This window comes from Taudactylus pleione, unplaced genomic scaffold, assembly GCF_031769625.1.
Source record: "Taudactylus pleione unplaced genomic scaffold, aTauple2 ptg000707l, whole genome shotgun sequence".
NCBI lineage: Eukaryota > Metazoa > Chordata > Amphibia > Anura > Myobatrachidae > Taudactylus > Taudactylus pleione.
In genome coordinates, this window is record NW_028285109.1 from 16,665,884 (window position 1) to 16,691,967 (window position 26,084).

The 26,084-nt window shown below is 42.4% G+C and overlaps 1 protein-coding gene across 3 annotated transcripts in view; it reads left to right on the plus strand.

The window, feature by feature from the left end:
- ACTN1 (actinin alpha 1) overlaps positions 1-26,084 on the plus strand; it is a 139,114-nt gene that overhangs the window by 55,618 nt on the left and 57,412 nt on the right. For all 3 annotated transcript variants that reach the window (XM_088456527.1, XM_088456530.1, XM_088456528.1), the window contains exons 2-5: positions 17,360-17,474; positions 19,605-19,724; positions 25,129-25,215; positions 25,767-25,854. In XM_088456527.1, coding sequence (XP_088312653.1) covers positions 17,360-17,474; positions 19,605-19,724; positions 25,129-25,215; positions 25,767-25,854 — 410 coding nt within the window. The remainder of the gene's footprint in view (positions 1-17,359; positions 17,475-19,604; positions 19,725-25,128; positions 25,216-25,766; positions 25,855-26,084) is intronic.

The following is a 26,084-nucleotide window of genomic DNA, read 5'->3' on the forward strand; positions in this document are numbered from 1 at the left end:
AAGTGTGTAAGTATTGGGGAATTAGGAAAAGACGCTAGTTAGCGCTGTGCGACTATGTGTTTTGTGGAGTACACCATGGTACGTGTTTTGCTGGGTTAATCGTTTTATATGTTTTAGTGACTGTCTGTATTTGTATGGTGAGGACTTTTAACTTCTTTCTATTGCGTGGGAATCACACAACGCTAAATAATAGCATCGCCGTATGTACTTATAATGATGTGATTCTCTAAAATGGTGCTGGGCGGCCAGTCGCAAAATGGCGTCTCGTTGCCATTCGCAAAAATGGCATTGCCCCGATCTAATTTTAAACCGATCCTATCTCAGCCAATTATCTGGCTTCGACATGCCGTTTGTGGGAGGTGATGGGGGAGTGGTCTGCGAAACGCACGCGTCTCAGTACGTTCGAATGCCGTTGCAGCGGCATGCATAAAGTATCCACTGTGATGCCTTATGCAGCCTGAGGACTCATAGCGTGCGTGGAAGTTGGCAATTTCTGAGTAAGGTCAGGGCTTGTGCAAGTGTGGCGTGAGGCTGCGATGGTACTCTATTGTACCGATGGTTTCGGAGTCTTGCCAAACAGTGCGTATGTGTGCTAAGTAAAGTGGGCGTCCTTGTGTAGTGCTGTGACGGGATAGCGATCGCAATGGATTAGCATACTATCGTAGCTGAACTGTGTGCGTAATTGCAATTGCATACACAGTTGCAATCTGTAGTGAATCAGGCCCAAAGTTATTTCTTACTCTATTCCCAACTCTGAATCAGGCTCTGTGTTTGAAAAATAAAAGTTAGGAGCTGATTGGTTGGTACTTTTTCTCTCCACTTTATCTCTCTCCGAGGTTTGACACATCTCCCCCAGAGCCCATATCACCTGTTTTCTACAGTAATAATAATATAGCTTTAAGAAAGAATAGTATATTATTATTATAGGATTTGTACAAGCGAATCTGCTCAAAGCATAGACAAACTTTGTACTCATTTTCAACAATGCTTTCAAAGTGAGTTTCAAAGTCTCCCTACAGCGGTGTGCTCTTTACTTAATGAGCATGCCATTGTATTGTATATAGTGCGAATGCTGCAGGCTATGTTGAAATTGATGTGAAACACATACGCTTGCCAAAAAGTGTTGTCTATTCGCTTATATTGAAATGACATTTAGTAGACTTTAAATGCACTAAATTGAAGCCGATACTGTATGTACTTGGAGGAAAAAATAACCGGTATTTAACAAAAGATGCCAGCTCACTTTGGCCCTCAGTATCATTTGAATTGTCCAACCTGTAGACGTCATAGCAGTTGCAATATGTAAACTTGTTGGAGGTGTTCACCCGATCTATTATGCAACCTCCTATATTGTCAGTCTAGCATATGCTCAGTAGAGGGCTCCAGGGAGGCCCCATCGCTTCTCTCCCCTCATACCTCTCACTGGCTGCCTAACTGCCACACAGCCTCTTCCAAGCTGTTCCCTGGGAAGAACTGTAACTCTCTGATACAGTGTGGAAATGGGGGAGGAGGGGGGAGACAGGTAAAGAAAGGAAGGGGGGATATATGGGAGGAGATGGGAGGTAGGAGGGGCGGGGAAAACACCTGCAGTTACCTATGCAGTTCAATTTTTATGCATTTAGTGTGCTCATGACCCTGCGAATGACAGGTTGAAAACACTAGTAAAGGGACCTGTCCATTAGACGACTTTCTGAACGATGCAACCAAAACCAGGAGGTTTTGTTCGGAACGTTCAGAAAACCGTCTAATGGATAGCCGGCAAGGACCAGCAATGCGCCTGCACGCTGGGTCCTTGCCGACTATCTGTGGAACATGCCTTTCAACCTGACGACGATCGTCAGGTTCGGCATGTTCTCAGATAGGTCGATCTACTGCACTGAATGACGTTCAATGAACGCCGTACAGTGCGGGCACTGCACCCAGTGACCTGAAGGACTGAACGCTACATGTTAAATTTTTCAGGTCGCCTAATGGATAGGCCCATTAAGACAAATTTGTTTTGGGAAATTTTTAGTAGTAAGTTTTGCAGTTGGCCACCATGGTTTACAACACCTGTCCATAGTATAGACATGCTGTAACTCATAACCTTTGACACTTCCCCCTTTGATTTTTAATACAGTCTGTGTTCTCCATGACTCCGGTATAGTGAATGCTCAGAGGTGTCGTCTAACAGTGGTCTTGACTAGGTCACTTTGAAACTACTGTACTTTTCTGTATTGTAAATGGTTTTTCTAAGAGGATAGAAATTCTTGTGATATAAATACATTTCACATTGTAGATACATTCTAGTCCGACTGCTTTGTGTTTTTGCATTCTTATAATAATCAGCCCACATTTTTAAAAGAAAAAAAAAAAAGATAGGATGGGCTTTTTAAGCAACATTCAACAATTTTTAAATACAGTTTTATGTACTGAACCACTTGACTTGAGTAGTTGAGAAAATTATTGTCCAATGGAGAATACACTTAATTGCAAATGTTAACATGCTTTTACCACCTTTAAGCATGTAGGGGCTGTGGTCCACTAGGACAGTGGTGGCCAAAACTTTGTTCTCAAAGACCCCCTAACAGTTTGTGTTTTCCAGATCTCCTAGCTGGTGCCCTAGTGTATTCATTACGAACGGACAACATTTTAAAGATCCACAGGAGGTGTGGAAGGTATAAGCTGTTAGGGTCCCTGAGAACCAAATTTGGCCACCCCTGATCTAGGATAGTACTCATCAGCAGTTTTTTTTTTTTTTTTTAGCTTGAGCCCTAAATTTCTGTGTGCCATTGCTCTACTTAGAAGATCCAAAAAGTCTGCCAACCAATCTACAAATAGATGTTATTGCATATCTGATGGAAAGTGTCCACAGAAGCTGGTTCACAGAAGCTGAACTCACTTACAAAATCCAAAGGTCAAACAATTAACAGTCCCCTTTTTATTTTATTTTAGCGGGGATAGGAAAAATACTTCCTACAGGTTAAATCGGTAAAAAATCTTTCGGTTTACACAATTGAAAGTCTGTGAATCGGAATGTCTGAATCTGGTAACAAAGTCTCAGAAGAGATGAGAGGAGTTTACTCTTAATTTGCTAATAAATAAAGCCGCCCATCAGGGCAGGAATCGTCAGTATGGCGTCAAAAGATTTAGATTGTAGCAGGATTAGAGGCAGGCATCAGTGCTGAAGTGCATGCAGGACCTTCTGAATACTGAGCTAGCAGAGGGTGACTATGACCTCACATCACCTTTGTTCACATACAACCAAGTGCTGATGGTACTGAAGTTGCTATAGGGAAACAGCGTTTCCCCTGCAGGGTTGTACACCAAACTCTTGCACAGTGGTGATAGGGGGCTGGGTAAAGTTATGATGATTGATATGAAAAAAATATTAACTTCTTGTTTATTGGTTCTTTAACAGTGATATAACATTTTCAAAGCTCCAAACCAGAAATGAACAGACATAGTTTTGATCCTAAGGCCATATTAAAAGATTATACTAATTTGGAAGGAGTATAATGAACCCTAGCTTGATTGAAAAAGTATGAAAAATTTACTACAGGAAAAACAGAAGCCCATTTGCAGTTATTCCACAACTCTCAAGATTATTCAAAGTTTTTTGATCGTGTCTCACTTGAGAGACTAAAGGGTCTATGTACTATGCCAGAGGTTCTCAAACTCTGTCCTCAGGACCCCACACAGGTCATGTTTTGCAGGTGCACAGGTGTACTCATTACTCACTGACACATTTTAAAAGATCCACAGGTGGAGCTAATTATTTCACCTGTGATTCTGTGAGGAGACCTGGAAAACATGCACTGTTTGGGGTCCTGAGGACCGAGTTTGAGAACCTGTGAACTAAACCTTGGAGAGAGAGAAAGTGGATGGAGATAAAGTACCAACCAATCAGCTCCTAACGGTCATTTTTCAAACACAGCCTGTAAAGTGAAAGTTATGGCTGATTGGTTGGTAGTTTATGTCCATCCACTCTATCTCTCTGAAAGGCTTAGTACATAGACCCCGAAACTATGCCGTACAGTGAGTCTGTCGGCCAATCACAATGCAGCTCTTTCCTTCTGATGCGCTGCCTAACTTAGCTGTCACAGGGTCTGATTCAGAGTCGGACGCTATTTGCGCTCGCTCGTGCAGAAAAAGGGGCTGGCTATTTAAATTGACCGTTCGCTCTTTGCGGTCTGTTGACGCCTCTATGTCTGAACGAGCGAACAAAACATGCGGACGTTTTTTTGATAAAAACGCCCCCTGGCCGCTCGCATCATACGTCATCTCCGCTATTTATTAGATTAATCCAGTACATCGAAAGGAGAATGAACTGCTCGCTATTCTTGTGGTTGGTTTTTCCTACCACAATCATGCGAGCAGTTCTGGCTAAAAGACACCCAAGTGACGTGGTCAATGACGCTGCTTTGTTAATTATGCACTCCCATTAAACGCCCGTTTTGACCGTTTGGCACGTCTGCGTTCGGATCTCCACTCCCTGTTTTCAAGCACCTTCCCCTGTTACCACCCACAAACGCCTCATCCTGTCACTCAAATTACCAGGCATTCGCTATTTTGCGAGCACACGAATGCTGACCGCACTGACTGGTTCGTGCATGCGTACTAAAACCCATACGCATGCGCAGATGTGCGAACATCGCTCCGAACGAACGAGCGGCCGCTTACGAGCGGCACTGTATCAGGCCCACAGTCCCCACCACCGCAGCCACAGTGAGAGCCAGAGCAATGTGTTACTGGACAGATTCAAGGGAAGCCAAGGTACCTCACCCAGCTCTGTACAGAATATACCAAGGTACCTCACCCAGCTCTGTACAGAATTTTGTGACAAATTATCATACCAGAAATGCAGCACATGTGTGAATAGGAGTATTGTATACCTTTCACTGTTCCCCCTGCCCCCACCTATGACCTGCAACATTGCCCCATGTAACACATCTGTTCCCCCTCACCTCTGACATCCATTTTCCTCACACCCAGCACCTCACCCCTAATACATTTTCTTCCTCCTTTCTCCAGTTTGAAATCCCCATAACATATCTCTGTAGTAAGGCATTTCTCCCACACACCACTGCCCAATAACATACTCCCTCCACCTCTGTGGTAGCATGTCTTCCCCACCCCAATTCTGTATTACCACATCTCCCCTCCCTCCCTCCCTATAACACATTTCCCATGCACAATATTCAGCTGTCATGTGGTGAAGTGGTTCTTCGATAGTGAAACGTAGTCTCAGGAGAGAATACACTGGTGATGTCTTGAGAGACTAATATATGCGGTATAGTGACCGAGCACTATCTAGCAGAGGGCAGGAGTGCAGTACATTTGTTTTATTTCTCTCCCAGACTTTCTGACAAACTACAGAGGTGGAGACTGATACAAAAAATTTACTAAGCCTTGGAGAGAGATAAGGTGGATCGGAGATAAAGTACCAACCAATCAGCTTCTGTCACTTTACAGGCAGTGTTTGAAAAATGACAGGAGCTGATTGGTTGGTACTTTATCTCTGTCCACTTTATCTCTCTCCAAGGCTTAGTACATCTACTCCATAGTGCTTTAAACATATCAGTGTCCAATTGCCAGGTACAGATATGGACGCTAATGCCACTGCATCTGCAAATTTATGCGCAGCGCTTGTGTGAAAATATGCCAATGTCGTATCCGCCTGGATTTGTATTGGGACGTCTACCGCTGGCTTTGCAAATCTAAGCTACTGCATGCAGGACGCAGCAGCAGTTGCAGATCAGTCGATAGCCTTCTGAGTAACCTTTTGGTCACGCAGAAATACCGGAGCCTTTTTTGCTGCATACGGGATCACAGTCACAGGCTTAGCCCTGAAAAAACGTTCTACACATACCTGTGTTTGTCTCCACCCCCAATTCCCCCACCCGTTGCCACCCACAAAAGGTCCCTGCCTGTCAGTCATTTTGAGAATAAATCCTCCACGCTAATGACCTCTGTAAGAAACTTGACGCATTTGCAGAGTGACTCAGACACATGTGCAGTTTACCGATAATCTCTCTATTGCGTAAACATCAGCATTGTGTCCATCTCTGAATCGGGCCCCAAATCCCTGGGATTCTTATTTAGTCTATTCCTGTTATGACTGAAGGGGTATCTCTTAAGAGCAGAGTCCAGCAACAGCCTTGGGGGCTGGTTACGCTTGGCAAGATACGGCCTTAGGGCCATGTAGCAGCCTTGAGGGCTGATGACGCTTGGCAAGATTGCAGCCTTAGGGCCGTGTAGCAGCCTTGAGGGCTGGTGTTGTTATAAACAAGATGTGGCCTTTGGGCCATGTAGCAGCCTTGAGGGCTGGTGACACTTGGTTAGATGCGGCCGTATAACAACCTTGAGGGCTGGTGATGTTATAAACAAGATGCTGCCTTTGAGCTGTGTAGCAGCCTTGAGGGCTGGTAATGCTTGGAAAGATGATGCCGGAGTGTGACTTGTGCTGCCGGGTTGACACAAGCGACAGGACGCTGGGGTGCGACCTGTGCCGCTTAGATGACACAAGCGGCAGGACGCGGAGGTGCGACCCTTACCGCCTAGATTATACAAACGGCAGAAGATATTCTAGACAGGCAGAGGTACTGGACACGCGACTGAACAGGAAACTAACCACCACAACTGGAAACACGTGCAAACGCTATCACCGGCATCCGAGCAACCTACGGACAAGAGAGAAAAAGCCACAGGAGCCAATCCGGTTAGTTCAGGAATGACAGGCAGGAGGTAAAGGAGTGCAGCGAATGATCGCCCGGCATTCACATCTCCTAGCAACGCAGCGGCTTGTGACCATTCCCACACATAATGTTACCTAGAATTCACCAATTCCTCTGGATCACAGGTATTTTGCTGTGTTGCTCCCACTCTGTGGAGCACATGCTCTATGCAGTCTGAAGCACCTACTAAAGAGCTATTCAGAAACCAGTTAACCAATTAACATTCTCCACGTTAATCCTGCCCCACACACCAAACTGGATGCTGTCAATATCCCGACCGCGGGGATTCCGGCGTTTAGAATGCCGATGCTAGAATCCTGAAGGTATGTAGCGGGATTGGGGGGAGGGTTAGCATTAGGGGTTAAGCACTAGGAGGAGGGTTAGGGATCGGCACTAAGGGGGGGTTGTTAGATTTAAGGGGAGGGGAGGTTAAATTTAGGCACTAGGGGGGAGGTTAGGATCAGGCACCAGGGAGTGAGGATTAGGGTGGGGGGTTAGGATATCTACCGACAGGTGTCTGTATACCGAGCGCCGACATCCCGTGCCCATCCCCACCAAACATTAGTTCAGTTTCAGGATGAATAATTGCATGCGAGTGCCCATACATAAATGCACAACTGAGGAGTATTCGTTATAATCTGATTTTTTTAATTTGATGGTGAAACAAAACAGCCATGATTGAGTAACTTACATTTATCATTTGATATGACTGAGCAGGAAGATATTCTCAGTGCCTGTGCAATATGGGAGAGGTGTAGGACCAGTACACAAGTCTTTTCTTTACTTATTAAACTGAAACTTTATTGATTTTTATTGAATGGCAATATGTTTCAGATAACAACATGTTTCTTTTCCTGGAGGGGCGTCATTTGTGGAATTTGTAAATAAATAAAGAATAAGAATATTTTATCAGACTAATGGGATTCATACATCAGCAATCGATTAGGGTAATTCCCCGTTTTGCAGATGGTTCTGTAAAAATATCTGCAATGTGTGGGTTTCACCGGTGGCCATTTCAGACCAAAAATTGATTGGAATCGGTAAATCAGGTTGTCCAACTGACCATTCGGGGCTATAGATGCTAGTGTATGGTAACGATCAGCCACTTTGCAGAGCCTTTCTAGTAAAATGATGAGTCTTTCACGATTAGTGTATCTGTTATTTGCTGAAAATTATCTGCAAATCACTGAAAGTTCTCTGTAATGTATGGGAGCAGATTGGTGCATCGGAGAATCTTGATATCGGGGCAAAAAAGCAGAATCGTTTTTTTTCTGTTTGATAATGTATGGGTCCCATAACTAACTCAATAAATTTGTAGAGAATTGTACTATGCAACTTTTTTATTTGATCATAAAATTCCTATTTTGAGAATTGGAATGGTATAACGTGGCAACTAGTAATATGCCTTCCATACAGTATTTGTTTGGGGAAAAACACAGATGTCAGTGCTATATTATGCTGTTGACAAGTATACTAGGGCCGATATTGGTAATTTTACATGTCAATTCTTTGCATTCTGTGGTAATATGGCATCGTACAGCTAAAGTGAAGATCTTCTTAACCTTTTAGAAGCTGATTGACAGACCCAGGAATACTGCAATTTATCAGCTGGGACTATCAATCAGTGCTGTTGTCCTACAGGAGGATCTGTACTTCACTGTGGCTTGAAGCCAGAAACAATACAGAATCTTTATGAAAAGAATATAATGAACTAAATGACGTTTACTGGCACCTAATTTTTATATAATTAGGAATTTACTTTTAATAAACCTATTCTTTGAACTTTTTGTTTTGAATTTGGTATAGCCATCACACATTCTCCACTTGTGTAGGAGAATTTTCAATTAGGCATGTTTGTAATGTCGCTGGTCAAGAAATATAGATGAGCGCGAGCTGTTGCATGAGAATATACCTACAGTCTTGTCTTGCGCAATGTGTTATTAATAAATAATGTGCATGAAATCTGTTTGCATCAGAAGATAAGTAAATGAAACCATTTTTCAAACATGTATTTGAGGTTTTTCTTGAAGTGATGTCAGGCTGTAGGGACTGAGCTGTTCGCAGTGTAACAGGTAACTTCTCAGCTATCATACAGGAAACAGTCGGCATGTTTGTGCCTCAGCCAGGAAGTGTGGTGAGCTATGACCTGGCAACCACTGACTGTGACAGGTGAAGGGATGGCCTGACCGTTTCTTATTTATCACTTTATAATACTGAGACAAGCACAGATAAGTCATTGTACTTTTCTTTGTGTAGGTGCCATAAATATAGGTTCAGTTAAGCCTTGGCTATAATAAATGGTTTGTTTATGGCAATAAGTTGTCTTTAAAGAACATCCGGACACCTATTTTGTGAATGAGATTGTAATTGGACCCTTGCTCTCCATCGTGACAGCCGAAATAGAAATAAAAAAAGATATAAATCGCCTTTGTCCTAATAATCCTAGTTATCACAATATTTTGGTGATTACATTTAATCATGCTGTTTTGGTTCCTTTTAGCCAAATTATATTAAGGGCTTAAAAAGTCAACTGACAGCCAAAAAATAATGCTGCATTATAAAACCCAGCTAATGACACGTTCATAAGTATGAAACGGTCAGGCCTTTACTCTTACCCTTCATGATATATACATATACCTCAGGGATTACAGATAAAATCTAGGAATTGTTCATTGCATAAGGTGAACATGCACAGGCAGGTCTGGTAAGTCCATGCAGACCATCTATGTCCAATATGGCCACACATGTTTTGCCGGTATCCGGTCATTAGGTCTACAGTAAAAAGGTAGACAATACAAGTTAGACACGCAATAGGTCGACAGGGCCATTAGGTTAACAGGGGTCGACATGACCATATGATCAACACTTTTTTAGTTTATTTTTGTTAGGGTTAGGCACTTACTCCGACTGTTAGGGTTAGGTACCAGGACGGAGGGTTAGGCACTTACCGGAGGGTTAGGCACTAGAAGGGATGGTTAGGATTAGGCACCTACCACGACAGTTAGGGTTAGGCACCAGGAGGGGGAGGTTTAGGGCCAGAAAAAAAACAAACCATGTCGACCATTTTTGTGTCGACTTAATGACCCTGTCGACCTTCTGTCCCTGTTGACCTTTTTACTAGTCGACCTTTAGTGTGTCGACATTCAGACCCTGTTGACCTATTGCCTGTCTAACTTGTATTATCTACCTAAACATTGTCTACCTTTTTATTGTAGACCTAGTGATCCACACCAGTTTTGCCATGTATTTGAGGTTTTTCTTGAAGTGATGTCAGGCTGTAGGGACTGAGCTGTTCGCAGTGTAACACTGCTTTATTCCATGGTGTGGAATAAAGCAGTGAAATGATGCTGTCTGCTATCTCCCCATATGTACAGTCCTTTTTTTACATTTAATTTTCCACTTGTCCCAATTGACATTTTGAAGTCAGATGTTATTGGTGTTATGGTACACCCACGTAACCGCATGAACTCCTAGAACCCGGCTAGAGAGGTCTTCACCTATAGCAGCAACCTTTCCCGTAAAGATCTATATTCTCACAGGTTCTCTGGTGCCCCCTGGAAGTAGAAGTTTATGTCAGAAACCGGATGGTGACAGTGAGAGAGGCTGGAGTAGGTCAAGACAGGTAGGACAGAGAGTCAGGACCAAGCTCAGGTCACTTATAGCTAGCAACCAGGAAATGGATACATCTCCTGGCCTCCCCTATAACTTCCATGGCCCTTCCCCATGAAGCCACGGCCCTGTTTTGGGTGTATAATGTCCCTTTGAAAAATGAGGAGGGGCCAAAGCTCTTTCTGGCATAGGGCACCAAAAAGTCTAGATATGGCTCTGCTGGTGACAGGCAAAACAGAGACTGAAAACCAGGAGGTAATGAGGCACAGCAGTGAGGGCAGGAGCACAGCAGAACAGCTTCTTTGCAGGGTAAGGACGCTATAACCAGCAGGGAGGCAAAGTGCTCCAACCTTTTACCAGTAACAGGAGCCAATACGACTTTCACAACTGGGACAGGCCCCACTATTCTAATCGCACTGCAGCTGCACGGCTGTGAGCGGTGGAAGCGACACAAGAAAGCATCCCGGTTGCTTAGTAACAGCCACAGTGGCCCAGCTGCCTAGCAGCGGCCAGTGTGAGTCATTGCGGCGGCTCATAACAGTTGGTAGTTGTTCTGTTCGACATATGATATGATTTGTAGCCATTGTAAAAGCCTTTATGGGTCCCTTCAGATAGGAAGATTTGCCACATCGTCTGTCATTCAAAGATCGGGCCAAAAATCAGATTTGCATGTGTACATATTTAGTCAGTGTTTTGTCACCTGACTTTCTGCTAATAGTTTAGGCCCAGACAAAGGTTAATACATATTAGCTATTTTGTAATTTTACATTTAATAAAAAAAAAAATTTAGTTTCTCGACATTTGCCTGTGGTCACACTGTGCTCTGTAGCAGCCGTTAGACCACAAACATCAGTCACTTGGGGGCTAGTTATAATGCCTTCCAACAAGTACATTATGAAAGGGATTCATTCTACAAGTAACTAAATTAATTCAATAAAATGTTTTTGTCCATCTCTGGTCCTGTTGAATCCTTTACTTTTAACAATTACTGCCAGTTGTTATATTATCCATATTGGTGTTTTTTTTTTATTGATAAGCTGTTAGTGAAATACATGGCAAATTCTCTTTTTTATTATAATTTAGACATTTTAAACATTTTAAGATTTTTTTTTTTTCAGATTTTTCGGGTTACTGCTGAGTACTACCTTGTTAGCTGTGTGAAACAGGTGTTCTTGGAGGCTTTGATCTTCTGTATAAAACTTTTTGCACGACCTAACTTTTTTTTTTCTTTTCCCTACTGATATCTTCAGCTGAGACATGCTTTGGGTAAACAGTTTGCTGGGGTCCTCCATTATACAATAATAGGGTACCTTTTATAGTCATGCAAACTATTACAGGGCTACTCCACAAGAGTCCAACAAATACAGACCTAAATGTGTACCTGATGCAGCTTTTTGGCATGCGCCTGTCCTGAGAGCTCACAATTTTGCAGTTATCATTACTTTAGAGGGGATTGGCTTACTTCATTCCACAGTTGGGCATGAATCCTTTGTAAATCGTGGTAGAAAGTGCTCCCCTAAATTTGAAACAACTCTGGGTTCCGATGGCAACGATCCCTATATGCTTTAGAAAGTTAGACCCTCACCTGATCTGTAGCCCTTATTGCCCGTGCGTGTCCGAGCCATGACCTTGGGTGCTTTTATATAAGTTTAAACACCCTTCCTCTCACATTGCTACAATTTGCACTGATATTGATCCTGATGTACATATTCTAGGTGTTTTGGTCACTCTCAATTGTATTTCCCTGTGCTGTGAAAGTACAATATCTTGGATGTGATATTTTTGTTTTTTGTTTCTTTTGTTGTCAGTTTTTCAGTGTTTTATTTAAGTCAAAAATTTGAGAACCTAAAAAAAAGAAATATATATAACAAGTTCTTATCTTTTTAAATGCATATGGTAGTTCATTTTACAAATCATTATCTCCTTCTCAAATTCTTCTTGAAGTGAAAACAAGTATGGCTGCCAGACACTCAGATCTCAGCATGTCATGTGATGACAGAAGGGGAGAAAATGGTTGAGGATATCATACTGAAAACTGAGCTTAGATGGGTGTTCCAAAGCCTGCCTGCTAGTTGCTGTAATAATCACATGACACTGAAAAACCCTGCAGGATTATAGCTTGCAGAGTGATTTAATTTTTTTTTTTAATGGGATTGCTGTTTTTTAAACAGTCCAAAATCTACAGATTTTTTTTTTTTTCAATCTAACTGTATAGAACAAGACCATTGAAACAAAAGCAGTAGTGACAATATTGCAGAGAAAGTACAATTAGAACCATAAAGAGTTGTCTAAACATAGGCCAGTAATAAAATAGATGGAATCCAAACCAATACAGTAATGTAACAAGAAGATTAAGATCTTAAACAAGAACTGCCAACATAATTCCATAATGACAAAGAATATAAGAAACATAGGCCCTCATTCAGAGCCGTACGCTCTGAGCAGAGCGCACGCTCTGCATGAGGGCCGGGCTCCTTTTTCATGGAGCGTCCTCCTGGACGCTCGTATAGCTGTGGGTCACCACCCACAGGCTATACGAGCGTGCATTTTGATGGCCGCGATGGTCGTGACCATCGCGACCATCGAAATTGCGAGCCGGAGCCTGCGGTTGAGGTTTTCAACCGCAAGCTCCGGAGTGATTTTGGCTCTATCAGAGCCAAAATCACTCCCACTGACATCACTAGTGATGTCAGTGGGCCGGCTTCTGACGGGAGGCGTTCCCGTGGGAACGCCCCCGTCAGGGAGGCACGCCCCCGGCACGCCCACCAAAGGGGGCGTGCTGTCAATCAACATTGACAGCACGCCCCCTTTGATCGGACACAACGAGCGAAGGAAAGTCCTTCGCTCGTCGTGTCTGGCGCATGCGCACGACGGAGCTCCCTCCGTCGTGCGCATGCTCAGTGCAGACCATCGACCCACTTGCGAGCGTACAGCCGCTCGCGAGTGGGTCTGAATCAGGCCCATAATTATGATAAATGGTATGATTTGAATGAATAGAAAATGCTGACTATTTGAACGTAAAAGAAGGTAGTTGATGCCAGGTAATGATGATATAAAGTCTGTAATTCATTGGGCCTGACAGAATGTTCTAACAAGATCAAGCAAGTGTTTACAAAGTTTGTGGGAATCCCGCACAGATTTTCTTGAATTATCAAATTTATTGTTGTCCCCTTTTCCCCTTGGTATTTTAAATTGTGTTATATTTGAGATATGGTATATGTTCCATAATTTATTTAAAGCCACTATAAAGGGAATGGTGCTACCTGGCTCACTGATTGTTATTGGAATTGAAAGAGAAAGTATGTATAGTGTGAGACTTCAAAGGTGCACTCCAGGGCCTCCTTGGAAATTTAGTTACTCCTAAATTATAATTAAAATATAACCTCTATTGACCATTCTATTAAGATCACGGACAAAAATTAAAAACACAGATAGTAAAGTGCTGTAAGAATAGAAATTGTATATTAATACTATGATTAAAAAAACATTCTTCTGCTGAATCACTTTTATTAATGTCAATTGGTCTGTATTATTTAAAGTCCTTATATATCTCTTAGTTACCCGCGGCTGCATTTCCACACTATCCATGTTAGCAATAGGAAGGGGGACCCATATATAAGCAGGGAGTATTGTCTGTAATCAATGCATGACATGTTTGAGAAAGATTAACTATACCTCAGATCACCATCAAATAAGGGGAAATTACACTCCACAAATAGATATTGTCCAATCAATGTGGAGAATGACTGGAGAAACAATAAATGTGTGATATTATCCTTTACTGTTAGAAAACACTGAGGAATGTTATAAAACATCTTTTTCTATTAACTAACTAATCTTTCTATTATCTCCCCCCATCCTATTTTATATCTTCCTAAAAACTACCTTAAAAAGGAAACAATTATACTAACATCATATGTGGACCCTAGTAACATTGAAACAATATCAGTTTACAATGTTACAATTGTTCTGTTACTACACCAACAAATAAATGAACCTGTCTTCAGAGGAGACAGTACTGCTTAACTACACTGGTGGATGAAATCAACAATATATGGATAAATTGATGTGAATACTTAATTACTAAACATCAGATGGTTTTGTAGACTGCACTAACTAAGAGAAATATAAGGACTTTAAATAATACAGAGCAATTGACATTAATAAGAGTGATTCCAATAACAATCAGTGAGCCAGGTAGCACCATTCCAAGATCAAGCAAGTGTAAGATCCTCTCTCTCTTTCCTTGTTCTGGCCACCCGATCTGTACCATAGTCTGTGATATTAGATAGGATCAGTATCCCAAGTATACATTATAGGGTATGTTGGTAAATGTAGCCTTCCACGCCCGTGTCTTGCCACTTGAGCTGAGAGTTGCAAGTCATTAATAGCCGAGAGTTGCAAGTCATTAATAGCAGTCATCGTCCATATTTTCAAATATGCAAAATAATAATTTGGTTACTTGGCCTAAGGAGATGAATGGTGGTGCTTGTGTGTGTGGCAAGATCTTGCTCTAAGGGGGCAGTTCATTCATTAGTGATGGCCGCAAGTTGCCGGCGTTCTGATCAAAGAGTTGCACATGGAAATCTGCGATGTTGGGCCTCCATAATACTGTGCACATTTTGACCACATATTGTTCCGAATAGAATTGTCCTGTAACATGACGTGCCCATATAAGGCCAGATTTATGGGTTATCGTGTTCTATAGCTAGATTGCATCCATAAGAGTTTTTGCTATCATCACATACATGTTGTATTTTATCTATTTTAATTAATTGAATGCATATCTGATTGAGTTTTTCCTCACTGCCAGTTCCCACAACATAGCTGAACTGTGCTTGAATATGGAATAAGGAAACAGTGATTGGGCAAGGTGACCTCAATTTCGGGCCAACACCTAAATAAACAATGGAGAGGATTCAGTTAGCCACGTGACGCAGGGTTTAGCTCCCGGGTTATTTGCCTGGAGCCCCGAGGGTGCACTTAGCGTGGATTTCTGCTTGCACCCTCCTAAGGTGCAAACAGAAATCTACATTAACTAGTGGTTCCAGGTCTAATCTCAGGCGGTAATTGCATAGAACCGGGCACTTAACCTGGGAGCTATGGCTTACTGTGGAAAATAACTGAATAGCTCCGGTCCAAAACCCTACTTTACGTCTCGTCGGTAATTGAATTGTCTCCAATATTTTTGAGCACATTGTGATATGACGACTACCTCCAACATTATAAATGATCCAAGTGAGACATGTATCAAAAGCTCAGTATGATTCTGCGTTGTGTGTACGAGGAAGGGAAGCCTGTTTCTGATGGGTCTCTTGCAGCTGCCATGGGACTGGTGGAAGTGCAGATACTAATGATGACTGTTGTGGTGACTGACGTGAAATCAATGGGCGGCACAGTTTTCCACTTACGCACGAATCCCCAAATTGGGTGAAGTATTATTGCATTAGCATAAGAGAGTAAATCTGCCTTCCATGGCTGCCTGCATCTACAGCCCCTTTCGTGTGACTCAGAATTCAGCCCCACTGTGTCTAAGTGAGGCTCAGTGTAGAGGTCACTGCTCATATGTCATGGCATTGTCTCTTCTTGTATTGTTGTCCCTTGTTACCTGCAGCCACTTATCAGCTCAGTCTGCCTCTGTGTAATATTTTGTCTAAAGGTGGGTACACACCTAACAGATATATCTGCAGATGGTGGTCGTTAATACACACTGAACGGCCATCATCTGCTTGTGCCCTCTGGTCCCAGCGGCCTGGGGGCGAGACCCGGTGGGCGGGTCGGGGGCGTGTCCCACACCCCTCCTCACAGCTGCCGCTGTGTGTATGGGCGGTCTGCCGACCACCCGTACACATCTGCCGATGGACCGATATGTCTGCAAACATATCTGTCCATTGGCTGTGCAGCACAACCAATGCGATATGTTGGGGAACGACGACGTATCGCGGGTACACACAGGCCGACGGGCAGCAGATATTTTGGCCGATCAATTGATCGGCCAATGTATCTGTCAGTGTGTACCCAGCATAACTCACTTATTATACATATTGCAAACTAATTTCTCACCATTCAAATGTAAAATGCTTTCGAGAATTTTGTTATTGTATCCCTTTTGGCAACGGTGATTAAATGTAACTTTGGGCCAGAATCTGAGTTGTGCGGTATTGTAGTGTTCACGCCAGGGCTGGAGAAGGGCACATTTTACAGTTTTAAAATCAGGCAGGTCACAGCGCCCTGCTAAAACAGCCTGGCGTGAACACTACACTATTGCCACCACTGCCTTAATCCCGTACACAGCTGCTGTGCGAAAATATGCAAATCTGTATTGAGATGCCCCCTTCTGCAAAGAAGCAGCATTGATCACAGATCATTCAATGTTAGCAGTCCTGAGTGTCTCTATGCTCGCGCAGAATGGCTTCGGGAACTGAGACACCAGAACCAAGAGGTCTATTTACTAAGCAGTATTAGGAGACAGAGTGAAAAGTGATATGGTGCCAGCCAATCAGCTCCTAACTGCCATCTCACAGGCTGTGTTTGAAAAATGAAGTTGGGAGCTGATTGGCTGGCACCTTATCACTTTTCACTCTGTCTCCTAACACTGCTTAGTAAATAGACCCCCAAGGTTCTTGCGTACAGGATCGCAAATGCAGGATGTGACATGCCCCCGAAATGGATGTGACACGCCTGAGTTTTTAGCCGACACTCCCTATTATCACCCCCAAACGCTTCCTGACTGTCAATCACACTGCAAGTAAATACTCGCTGCAAGCAACTGCGATAATGGAGTTTGACACATGCGTAGTTTGACACAGACGCATGCGCAGATGGTCGATAATCGCTCATCTGTGAAAACATCGGTATAGTGTACAGCTCTAAATCTGGACCTTTGCTTGCATTTGATGTATTTAATGACCCTGATGCATATTTGGTTGTGAAGCTGGATTGTTCCTGTTTGGATATACCTTGGTCTATACCTGAATGAAACAGTTCTCATACTTCCCCGCTGCTGTCTGACCAGTTCATCTTCTCATCCACAGACCTTCACAGCGTGGTGTAACTCGCATCTCCGCAAAGCTGGGACACAGATTGAGAATATAGATGAGGACTTCAGAGATGGCCTTAAACTCATGTTACTACTTGAAGTTATTTCAGGTAATAAAACTCACATTTCAACTAAAAAATACTGGTTTGTTTGAGAATCCTATTATACCATGTATACATTCATATCTAGATTGAGGGGCTTATGTATCAAGCTGTGAAAAGAGTGCCCATAGCAACCAATCAGCTTTGAAGCAAGCCGCTGCTGCTTTGCATTGTTTTTATCATGACTTTTTGAAGTAGCATTTATCAAGTACAGTCTATAAAATAATAGGTAGGAGCTGATTGGTTGCTATGGGCAACTTCTCCACTGGTCCACTCCTCCACACTTTCCACTGCTTGATACATAAACCCCAGATGCTGGTAATTTGTGTATAAAGGGACTGCTGCAATTTATAGATCATGATCATTTTAGTATCTTCATCTGGTCATGTTGACTAGTGAATATAACAGACCCCCATTCGCCGCTGACTATTGAATATAACAGACCCCCATTCGCTGCTGACTAGTGAACATTACAGACAGATTTGTATTACTCCACTTTTTAACCTGCTCCATCTGGTTTGCAGAGCTTCTATCACAGGTCAATAACACTATCTGAAATCACAGATTGGCTGCTGAAGTTCACTGTAGAAGAGGAAGATCTAGTGTTTTCTGCTTGGCTGTTTCACGCTGGTATTACATGGCATCCTGTTTCCCATTCATATGGGATGGTGGGGGGGCTGGGCAGGATGTCATATTAAACTTTCATCTGTCAGGCACACTTGCATTTTGCAGTAGGATGTCAGGTGCAGAGACTGTCACACAGTGTTCTGTCCTTGGAGTTGTTGAAGGTCCAAGACCATGGGGTAAATTTTACTATGGAAGCCAAAACTTCTTTGCGTTTTTTATCATTCTATTTAAAGCAAAACATGCCGTATGTGTGGGATGCGGTGACTTTACCAGCGGCCGGGATGACGGCAGTTGGAATCCGTACCCGGGACTAAAGATAGGCGTCGATATCCCGACGCCTATCTTCAGCACCACTCCGAAATCCCAAACAAAGGTAAGCGGGGAATGGGTAGCGTTAGCCATGGAGTTTTGGGGGGGGTGGGCTTAGGTTTAACCACCCCCGGGGGGATTTAGGATTAGGCACCCCCCCAGGAGTGTTGGGGTTGGACTACATTAGGGTTAGGCACTCCCCATACACCCCCCCCCCCCTTACCCAACCAGGAGTGTTATGTTTAGGGTGCAGGGTAGGGTGGTTAGAGTTATGCACCACCCCGTGGGGGGTCCTTAGAGTTAGGCACCACCCTGGGAGTTTTAGGGTTAGACACCACCAAGAGAGGGTTAGGGTTAGGTGGGGTGGGACAGGGGAGGGTTACCCTACTTACCACTTCCAGGCAGGATCTTGAACCTTCGGCCTCCATCGTCGGTATGAGAATCGATTCTGTATGTGTTCCCCGCCTCATTAATAGATGAAGCTTTTGACTAGATGTGATATTTATATATTTGGTATCTGAAATTGGACAACATTTAATATGGGATAGTGGTTATTTCTTTCTATACAATAATTCCACAAATGTGATAATGGACATGTTGGCGTATATATATATATATATATATATTTGTATCTTTATAACTTATAGTACGGAAGTCGCCCACGTGCTGAGGTCTGTCTGTCTGTTCGGCAAAGACATTGAACAGCTTGCTCTGATGTCGGTACACTCGATTGGCCAGATTAGACATATTTGCTTGTCCAATGAATAGGCCGAAAGAATGAATTGCATGGGCACAATATGTCCATGTAAATGTAACCTCCGGTTTGTGTTGTCACCTGGTGAATTCATTTTTATTGGGCTTGGAATTAATTTTTGGCTCCAAAAGAGACCATTTTGGGACAATATGATCTAAATAAAAATTCCCCTCTTTAAATTTCTCATCTCACACAGAAAAAATACAACCATAGAGGTCCATCTGGTTTTACTACAGTAAGTTTGACCGAGTTACCCAATACAGAGGAACCAAATCCAGCACCCAAAATGTGAAACTCATGCATGGCATTAATTAAGGCATAGCCATAATTATGTACCTATTTCTAAAGAGGGTTAGTGATTTATAAGAAAATATAAACATTTGTATGTCAGTGGTGTTCAAGTTTTATTTTGTTGCATATGTTCAAAAACATCATTTTTACCTCAACAGGAGAGCGCCTGCCCAAACCTGAACGTGGGAAAATGCGCGTGCACAAAATTTCCAATGTCAACAAAGCTCTGGATTTTATTGCCAGTAAAGGAGTAAAACTGGTGTCCATTGGTGCAGAAGGTGAGGTCTTTAATATTTTATATTTTTTCTAATTATGACTGTTTTTCTCTAATTATCTGTGAGCTGATTAGTGTACGGTAGTGGATGGGTGTTGCAGCTGACGGTGACCATTACAGTGTAATGGCTAATAGCCTTGACAAAGCAGTGACGTCCTGAAAACCTTCATACAAAGTCGTTTTGAGTTTGGTGTTTATACATTTTGTCTTGAGTTTGGTGTACAGATCTGTTAGTTTACATTATTTGGCTATAAGTCACGGAGTATGGCTTCCAGGTTATGAAGAGGTTTGGTGTTTCCATGTCTTCCTTTTAGTAAGCAAATATTTGATGAAGATGCTGAACAAAGAAGTAATTACTGTTAAAGTCTGTGTAGGATCAGTATACACGCAGTGCTTAGTTATAAAACAAGACTGAGTATTAGCAAACAATGAGCAGTAAAAGGACCTGCTGGCAAGTTTACAATCTGATGGAAAATAGGTGCTTGATACTTTTAAGTAGAGTACAACAGGCTGTATATTGGTTCAGCAGCAAGAGAGAATTCAGGTAAGGAGCTTCTCTTGGCTGGAGGAAAGAATAGTATCTCAGGGTTTTTTTCAGGTTTTGGGGTTGCAAGGGGACATCCATGACAGAAAGATAGTAATGCAAGCCAACACTTGTGCTATTGATGTAATATATGCAAAACCGTTAGGCAGTGGTTCTCAAACACTGTTGAAGCACAGCACCCTAGAGTATCAGAATTTTTTTTTACAGCATCCCTAGGCCAATAGTTTCTTATTGAGAAATTCAGCAGAAATGATTGTGCTTACCGGTCATCCTTAGGTTCCGTTATGTGGTGGTGGAAAGAGTTACACTTCTGTTTTTTCCCCACAATTTTTAAGATTGACAGCCACCATCACTGGTTTTGCCAATCACATTGTTCATAAATACATCCTTATTACAGTATTTCATATTAAACAAGTCTACATTGATCTTTTTTAATTTCATGGCCAGGGCTGCTGCTGTTTATTACACAGAATTATACACAATCAAGGATCAGGAATAGTCCTGTTGTAGTACAGTGACAACTAGTAATTATTAATTATCAGGCCGCTGCAATAGGAGTTTTTTCTTCCTTGATTGTGCATAAACCTTACTGCTGCGTACACACGTTCAGATAAGGTGAACGATTTAAACGCTAACGATAAGGATCTTATCGTTATCGTTCAAATCGTTCACTTTAATGCCCCTCCAAACGATGATCGATGTGAGCACGAATGGTCGTTATCGAGCATCTTCAGTCGCCCGGGAAAACTGGCATACATGGTCGATTTTGACCATGTTAGCCTATTTACTATAGGGACCCGTGATCGTTAATTGCGGGTCATTATAGGTTAATGTATGTGTTGGATGATCGTTATCGAACATCCAACACATGCAGAACGATCAGATAATGATCATTATCTGATCGTCGTGCAGTCGTCCCGTGTGTACGCACCTTTAGTGATACTATTTTGTGTAATTTCAAATATATTTTTTCATCTTATACATGTTTACATTAACTAGACCGCTCCTATATGATAAAGAAGCCATTGTCTTCTCTGAAACTGGATTCATATTCGTATATGGCAGCAAATGTAATGCCCTGTGGAAGTACAAAGTATATTCACAGGTATATTCACCTGGAAATGACAAATTGTTAAGCTTTCGTTGTAGGTGTACCTGGACTAAGCGTTCAATTAAAAGCCAATGTAATTGAATGAATATGCTGTTTTCGCATACACTTCATAACTTTTCTGAGTATATGGATGTTTATATTTAAATATTGTATTAAGTGCTCAATATAAACTTTGCTACCATGTAAAATGCTAAGAATATACTATATTAAAACAGATCCCTTGTTGCATATTTAGTATCTTCATGTTGTTCAGTTAAAACTTTTTTTTTTTATTATTATTATTATAGTTCCGTAATAGAATACTTAAGGGTCCTATCCACTAGGTGATTTTGACAGGCAATTGCACGATAACGACGTTGTTATCGTGCAATCGCTTGTTAATCGCCCGCAAATCGGGCATGTAAATGTCAAAAATGGCCAGCGATGCGCCTGCCCGCTTGTTGTTTTTGCCATCTATCATTGCCCCTACATACTGGTCCACCTGACGATCCCGTCAGGTTCAGCATGTACGGGGGAACAATGGATGACAAGAAGAGAGCACCTACTGTGAGCTGTGAGCTGGGTACAGTCAGCTCTTGCTGCCGCCTTACCTGTGCTCTCTGCAAGACACAGACGGTGACCTTTCTGCAACACACGGGAAGGGAAACAGTCACAGGCTGATGACGCTGCACATGTGATCTCATGCCTAGACTGAACGAGTGAACGTTCAGTCTCTGTACATCACTAGACCTAGAAACAACAGCACGATTACAATGTCGTAATCGTGCTCTCGTTTCTATGTGTATTAGTGGATAGGCACCTTTAGGGGTTGAAACATGTAGCAATTTACATAAGTACTTACAGACAAGCTTACAAATTACATAATTAGTTGATGATTAGCCCTGAGGAAGCTCACAATGCCAATAAGTGCGGCTATATGCTGCACTTATGGTGGCCCTGAACTGGCGGCTGTGTACAAAAAATGCGAGTCCAGGATGAGATCAACCTGCAAGGAGGGCAAGTTCAGCTGCCATTGCTGGCGTTTCTATGTCGTTGCAATGGCAACTCACCCCCCTCATGGTTAATTGAATTGACCCCTTACAGCGCTCATATTACATAATATAAAGAGGGGTTGGGTACAGGATCCTGACGGTCAGAATACCGACAGCGGCACCCCGACGGTCAAAATCCAGATGGATTTTGTAGAGTATTTTAACCCAAATCTTAAAGCCTAAGCCTAACCCTAACCTTCCCATCCCGCAGTCTAACCCTAACCTTCCCATCCCGCAGTCTAACCCTAACCTTCCCATCCCGCAGTCTAACCCTCCCCCCCCTCAGCCTAACCCTCCCGCAGCCTAACCCTAACCGTCTGATCCGGCAGCCTAACCCTAACCGTCTGATCCGGCAGCCTAACCCTAACCGTCTGATCCGGCAGCCTAACCCTAACCGTCTGATCCGGCAGCCTAACCCTAACCGTCTGATCCGGCAGCCTAACCCTAACCGTCTGATCCGGCAGCCTAACCCTAACCGTCTGATCCGGCAGCCTAATCCTAACCGTCTGATCCCGCAGCCTAACCCTAACCGTCTGATCCCGCAGCCTAACCCTAACCGTCTGATCCCGCAGCCTAACCCTAACCGTCTGATCCCGCAGCCTAACCCTAACTGTCTGATCCCGCAGCCTAACCCTAACCCTAATAATTACCGTCGGAATCTGCCAGGATTGTGACCATCTGGAATCCGCTGTCTGTATTGAGACTGTCGGCATTCTGACCGTAGGGATCCTGACTGCATCCCTTACATATAGATTATAAAGGGCAGAGGGCCTGCTAGCAAGTGGTTACATTATAAAGTTAATATGGATAGAAATAGAGAGAGATGGGGCTTTGTGCAATACACGATACAGATTTTCTTACTGCATTTAGGTTAGAAATCTTTATCTGCACTTGATATAACAGGTCAGAATATAGTAACATGACATATTCTACAGTGATACAAGCTGTAGGACACTACAGGCAAGTCTGATGTTTGGCAGATGGCTCATATGGACGTTGGTTCCACTTATGGTACAAAGTGTACCAGTCACATACACAGCCATTTGTGGGCTGATCTTATATAATGATGAGATTTCAGCCTATACCTTCACTAGGAAGCAGTGGCATCACTGAGCCACGATGTGCAAATTGCCCAGTGCTGCAATATGTTTCTGGCTCCTAGTAAAGTTGACAGGTTGGATTCTCACGATTACTGTTGCTGTCCACAAAGACTTGGAATACATGTATATGTACAATCCCCTAGACTAGCTGCATAATGACACTTGTTCCACAGAAGGTCAGGCACAATATGCTGAGCAAGTACTGAGATTTTGAACGTTGCGTGAGTGTGGGTGGTGCGTGTCAGGCCAGTATATCACAGGATAGTGGGTGTGTATTTCTTGGCTATCAATATAATAAGATATTAATAAATATTTATGATCATAAAGACCAAGTTAATGGTTATATCTGTAGGTAAGGTCATTGCAGGTTTGAGTGGTGAAACATATTTTAAAGTCTAGCAGAGTTAAATATAATGTACTTATGGGCGGTTACATACGTTCACCTTCACTGTCTTTAGCCGACTTCCAAAATAGGGATCTATGAATACTATGTAGAACACTGGTTGATGCAAAGTTGAACATCTACCAGTTTGCAGAGCACTCTGGAACCAAACTTGTACACATACAGGCTACAAACGTGTACACATACAGGCTACAAACGTGTACACATACAGGCTACAAACGTGTACACATACAGGCTACGCTGAGTCCTGTGCATGTCATTCCAGGGATAACTGAGTGGTAACCAGTTTTTCTCATGTTGGCATGTTCGGTGTGAGCGTCTCAATGCAGTTGTGTGGTATACTCACTAGACTCAGGACAGATCATGAAGGCATTTCAATGTGTTCTGGTCCATCTAGAGGTCTATGTAGTATAAACGGAGAGCATTTATCATGCAGATCAATATATCACTATGTTGAGGGCCACTTTAGCGGCATTCCCCCTTCCTGTGAACCCAGAGGAGGTGGGACCACCTGTGAATAGAACAGAAGTCTATATACTATTTTGAGACAGCATCTTCCCCAGTGTTTTCAGTACTGTAAGTGGTCTCTTTTTAAGTACGTCTGTTTGCTTCTGTTTTATATGACCAGTTTTACTTCTACGTGTGTGTTATAAATTGTAAGGCACATAGCACCACGTAGAAGCCATTATACCAATCTCAAGGGTTGATGTATCAAGCAGTGGAAAGAGCTGAGAAGCGGACCAGTGGACAAGTTGCCCATAGCAACCAATCAGCTTGGTGGTAACATTTATCAAGTACATGATAGGTAGGAGCTGATTGGTTGCTATGGGTAACTTCTCCACTGGTCCGCTTCTCTGCTCTTTTCACTGCTTGATACATAAATCCCATAGTATGATATAATATGGCATACTATAGTAGTATACCATACTGCATCAAGGCTACTTTTAAGTGAGACTTCTTTATTTCCGTTCTACCTGTTCTCTTGTCCTTTTAATTGTGGGCACATATGCTTTACTTCCATTTAGCACCTTAACCTCTGTTTTTACAGTGTCTTTTATAAACAAAAGGGTAATACCCTTGTTTTAATGAACAAAAAGACATCTAGAAAATCCAAAATAATACCATACAAGTACAATAATTTCCTTGCTATCTGAGAAATGTCACTACAGGCTCCCTAATAAATATTGCTTTGTACACTGACTTTTTATTTTGTTTCCAGAAATTGTGGATGGCAACGCCAAAATGACCCTAGGAATGATTTGGACCATTATCCTTCGTTTTGCAATTCAAGACATTTCTGTTGAAGGTGATTCTTATTTTTTTAATGTACAGTATGTTAGAAAAGCTGGTGCCGAGATGTTTTGTCATAGAGGCGTTAGCAAAAACAACCAAGGCTTTCCCTTATGTAATTACCTGCAATGTGCGCGGCGAGAAGCTCAGCGGAATCTTATGCTTAACTGAATCTGCCTAATGAAAGGGGAGGTGGAAATTACAGCTTAGACTTGACTCTCGTATATCTGTCCATAATGCATATAAACAGATGTGGGTAAGCCATTACTTGTCTTATAAACCCTTGAACTACTTAATTATGATAGTAGAAGTACAAATAAATAATTTTGGCACTTAATCTCCTAATTAATCCATCCAAACATGAAACACAGTAGCCAACAATAACTAATTTTACCGCATGATATTCCGGGACTGCAATGCAAGTTATAAACCGATCTTGACATATATTTTAAGCAGTGTTATGGTTCTGATGTTAACATCCAGTCTCGCAATGCCTCAATCTGTGAAACATTCTATTTAGTGTTATCAACTATTCTCAAATATAATTGGTTTTATTGGTCTCCATAGAAACATCTGCCAAAGAAGGACTGCTTCTGTGGTGTCAGCGAAAGACTGCGCCGTATAAGAACGTCAACATACAAAATTTCCATATCAGGTGAGCAGTGCGCCAAATGTGATCACCGTTTTGTCTTGCTGGTAGATGCAGTGTTTAAATGTCTGATAAACTTCACTAGGTTTTCCTAGGTTGTAGTGGTGGTGTGCATTTCCCATGTATGATGTATAGTAGCATACAGCTTTGGTATATATTGTGTAGAAGTTCAGCATCTCATTGAATATTTTATTTAAATGAGAAGATATGCTTAGTTATGCATGATATTACGTCAA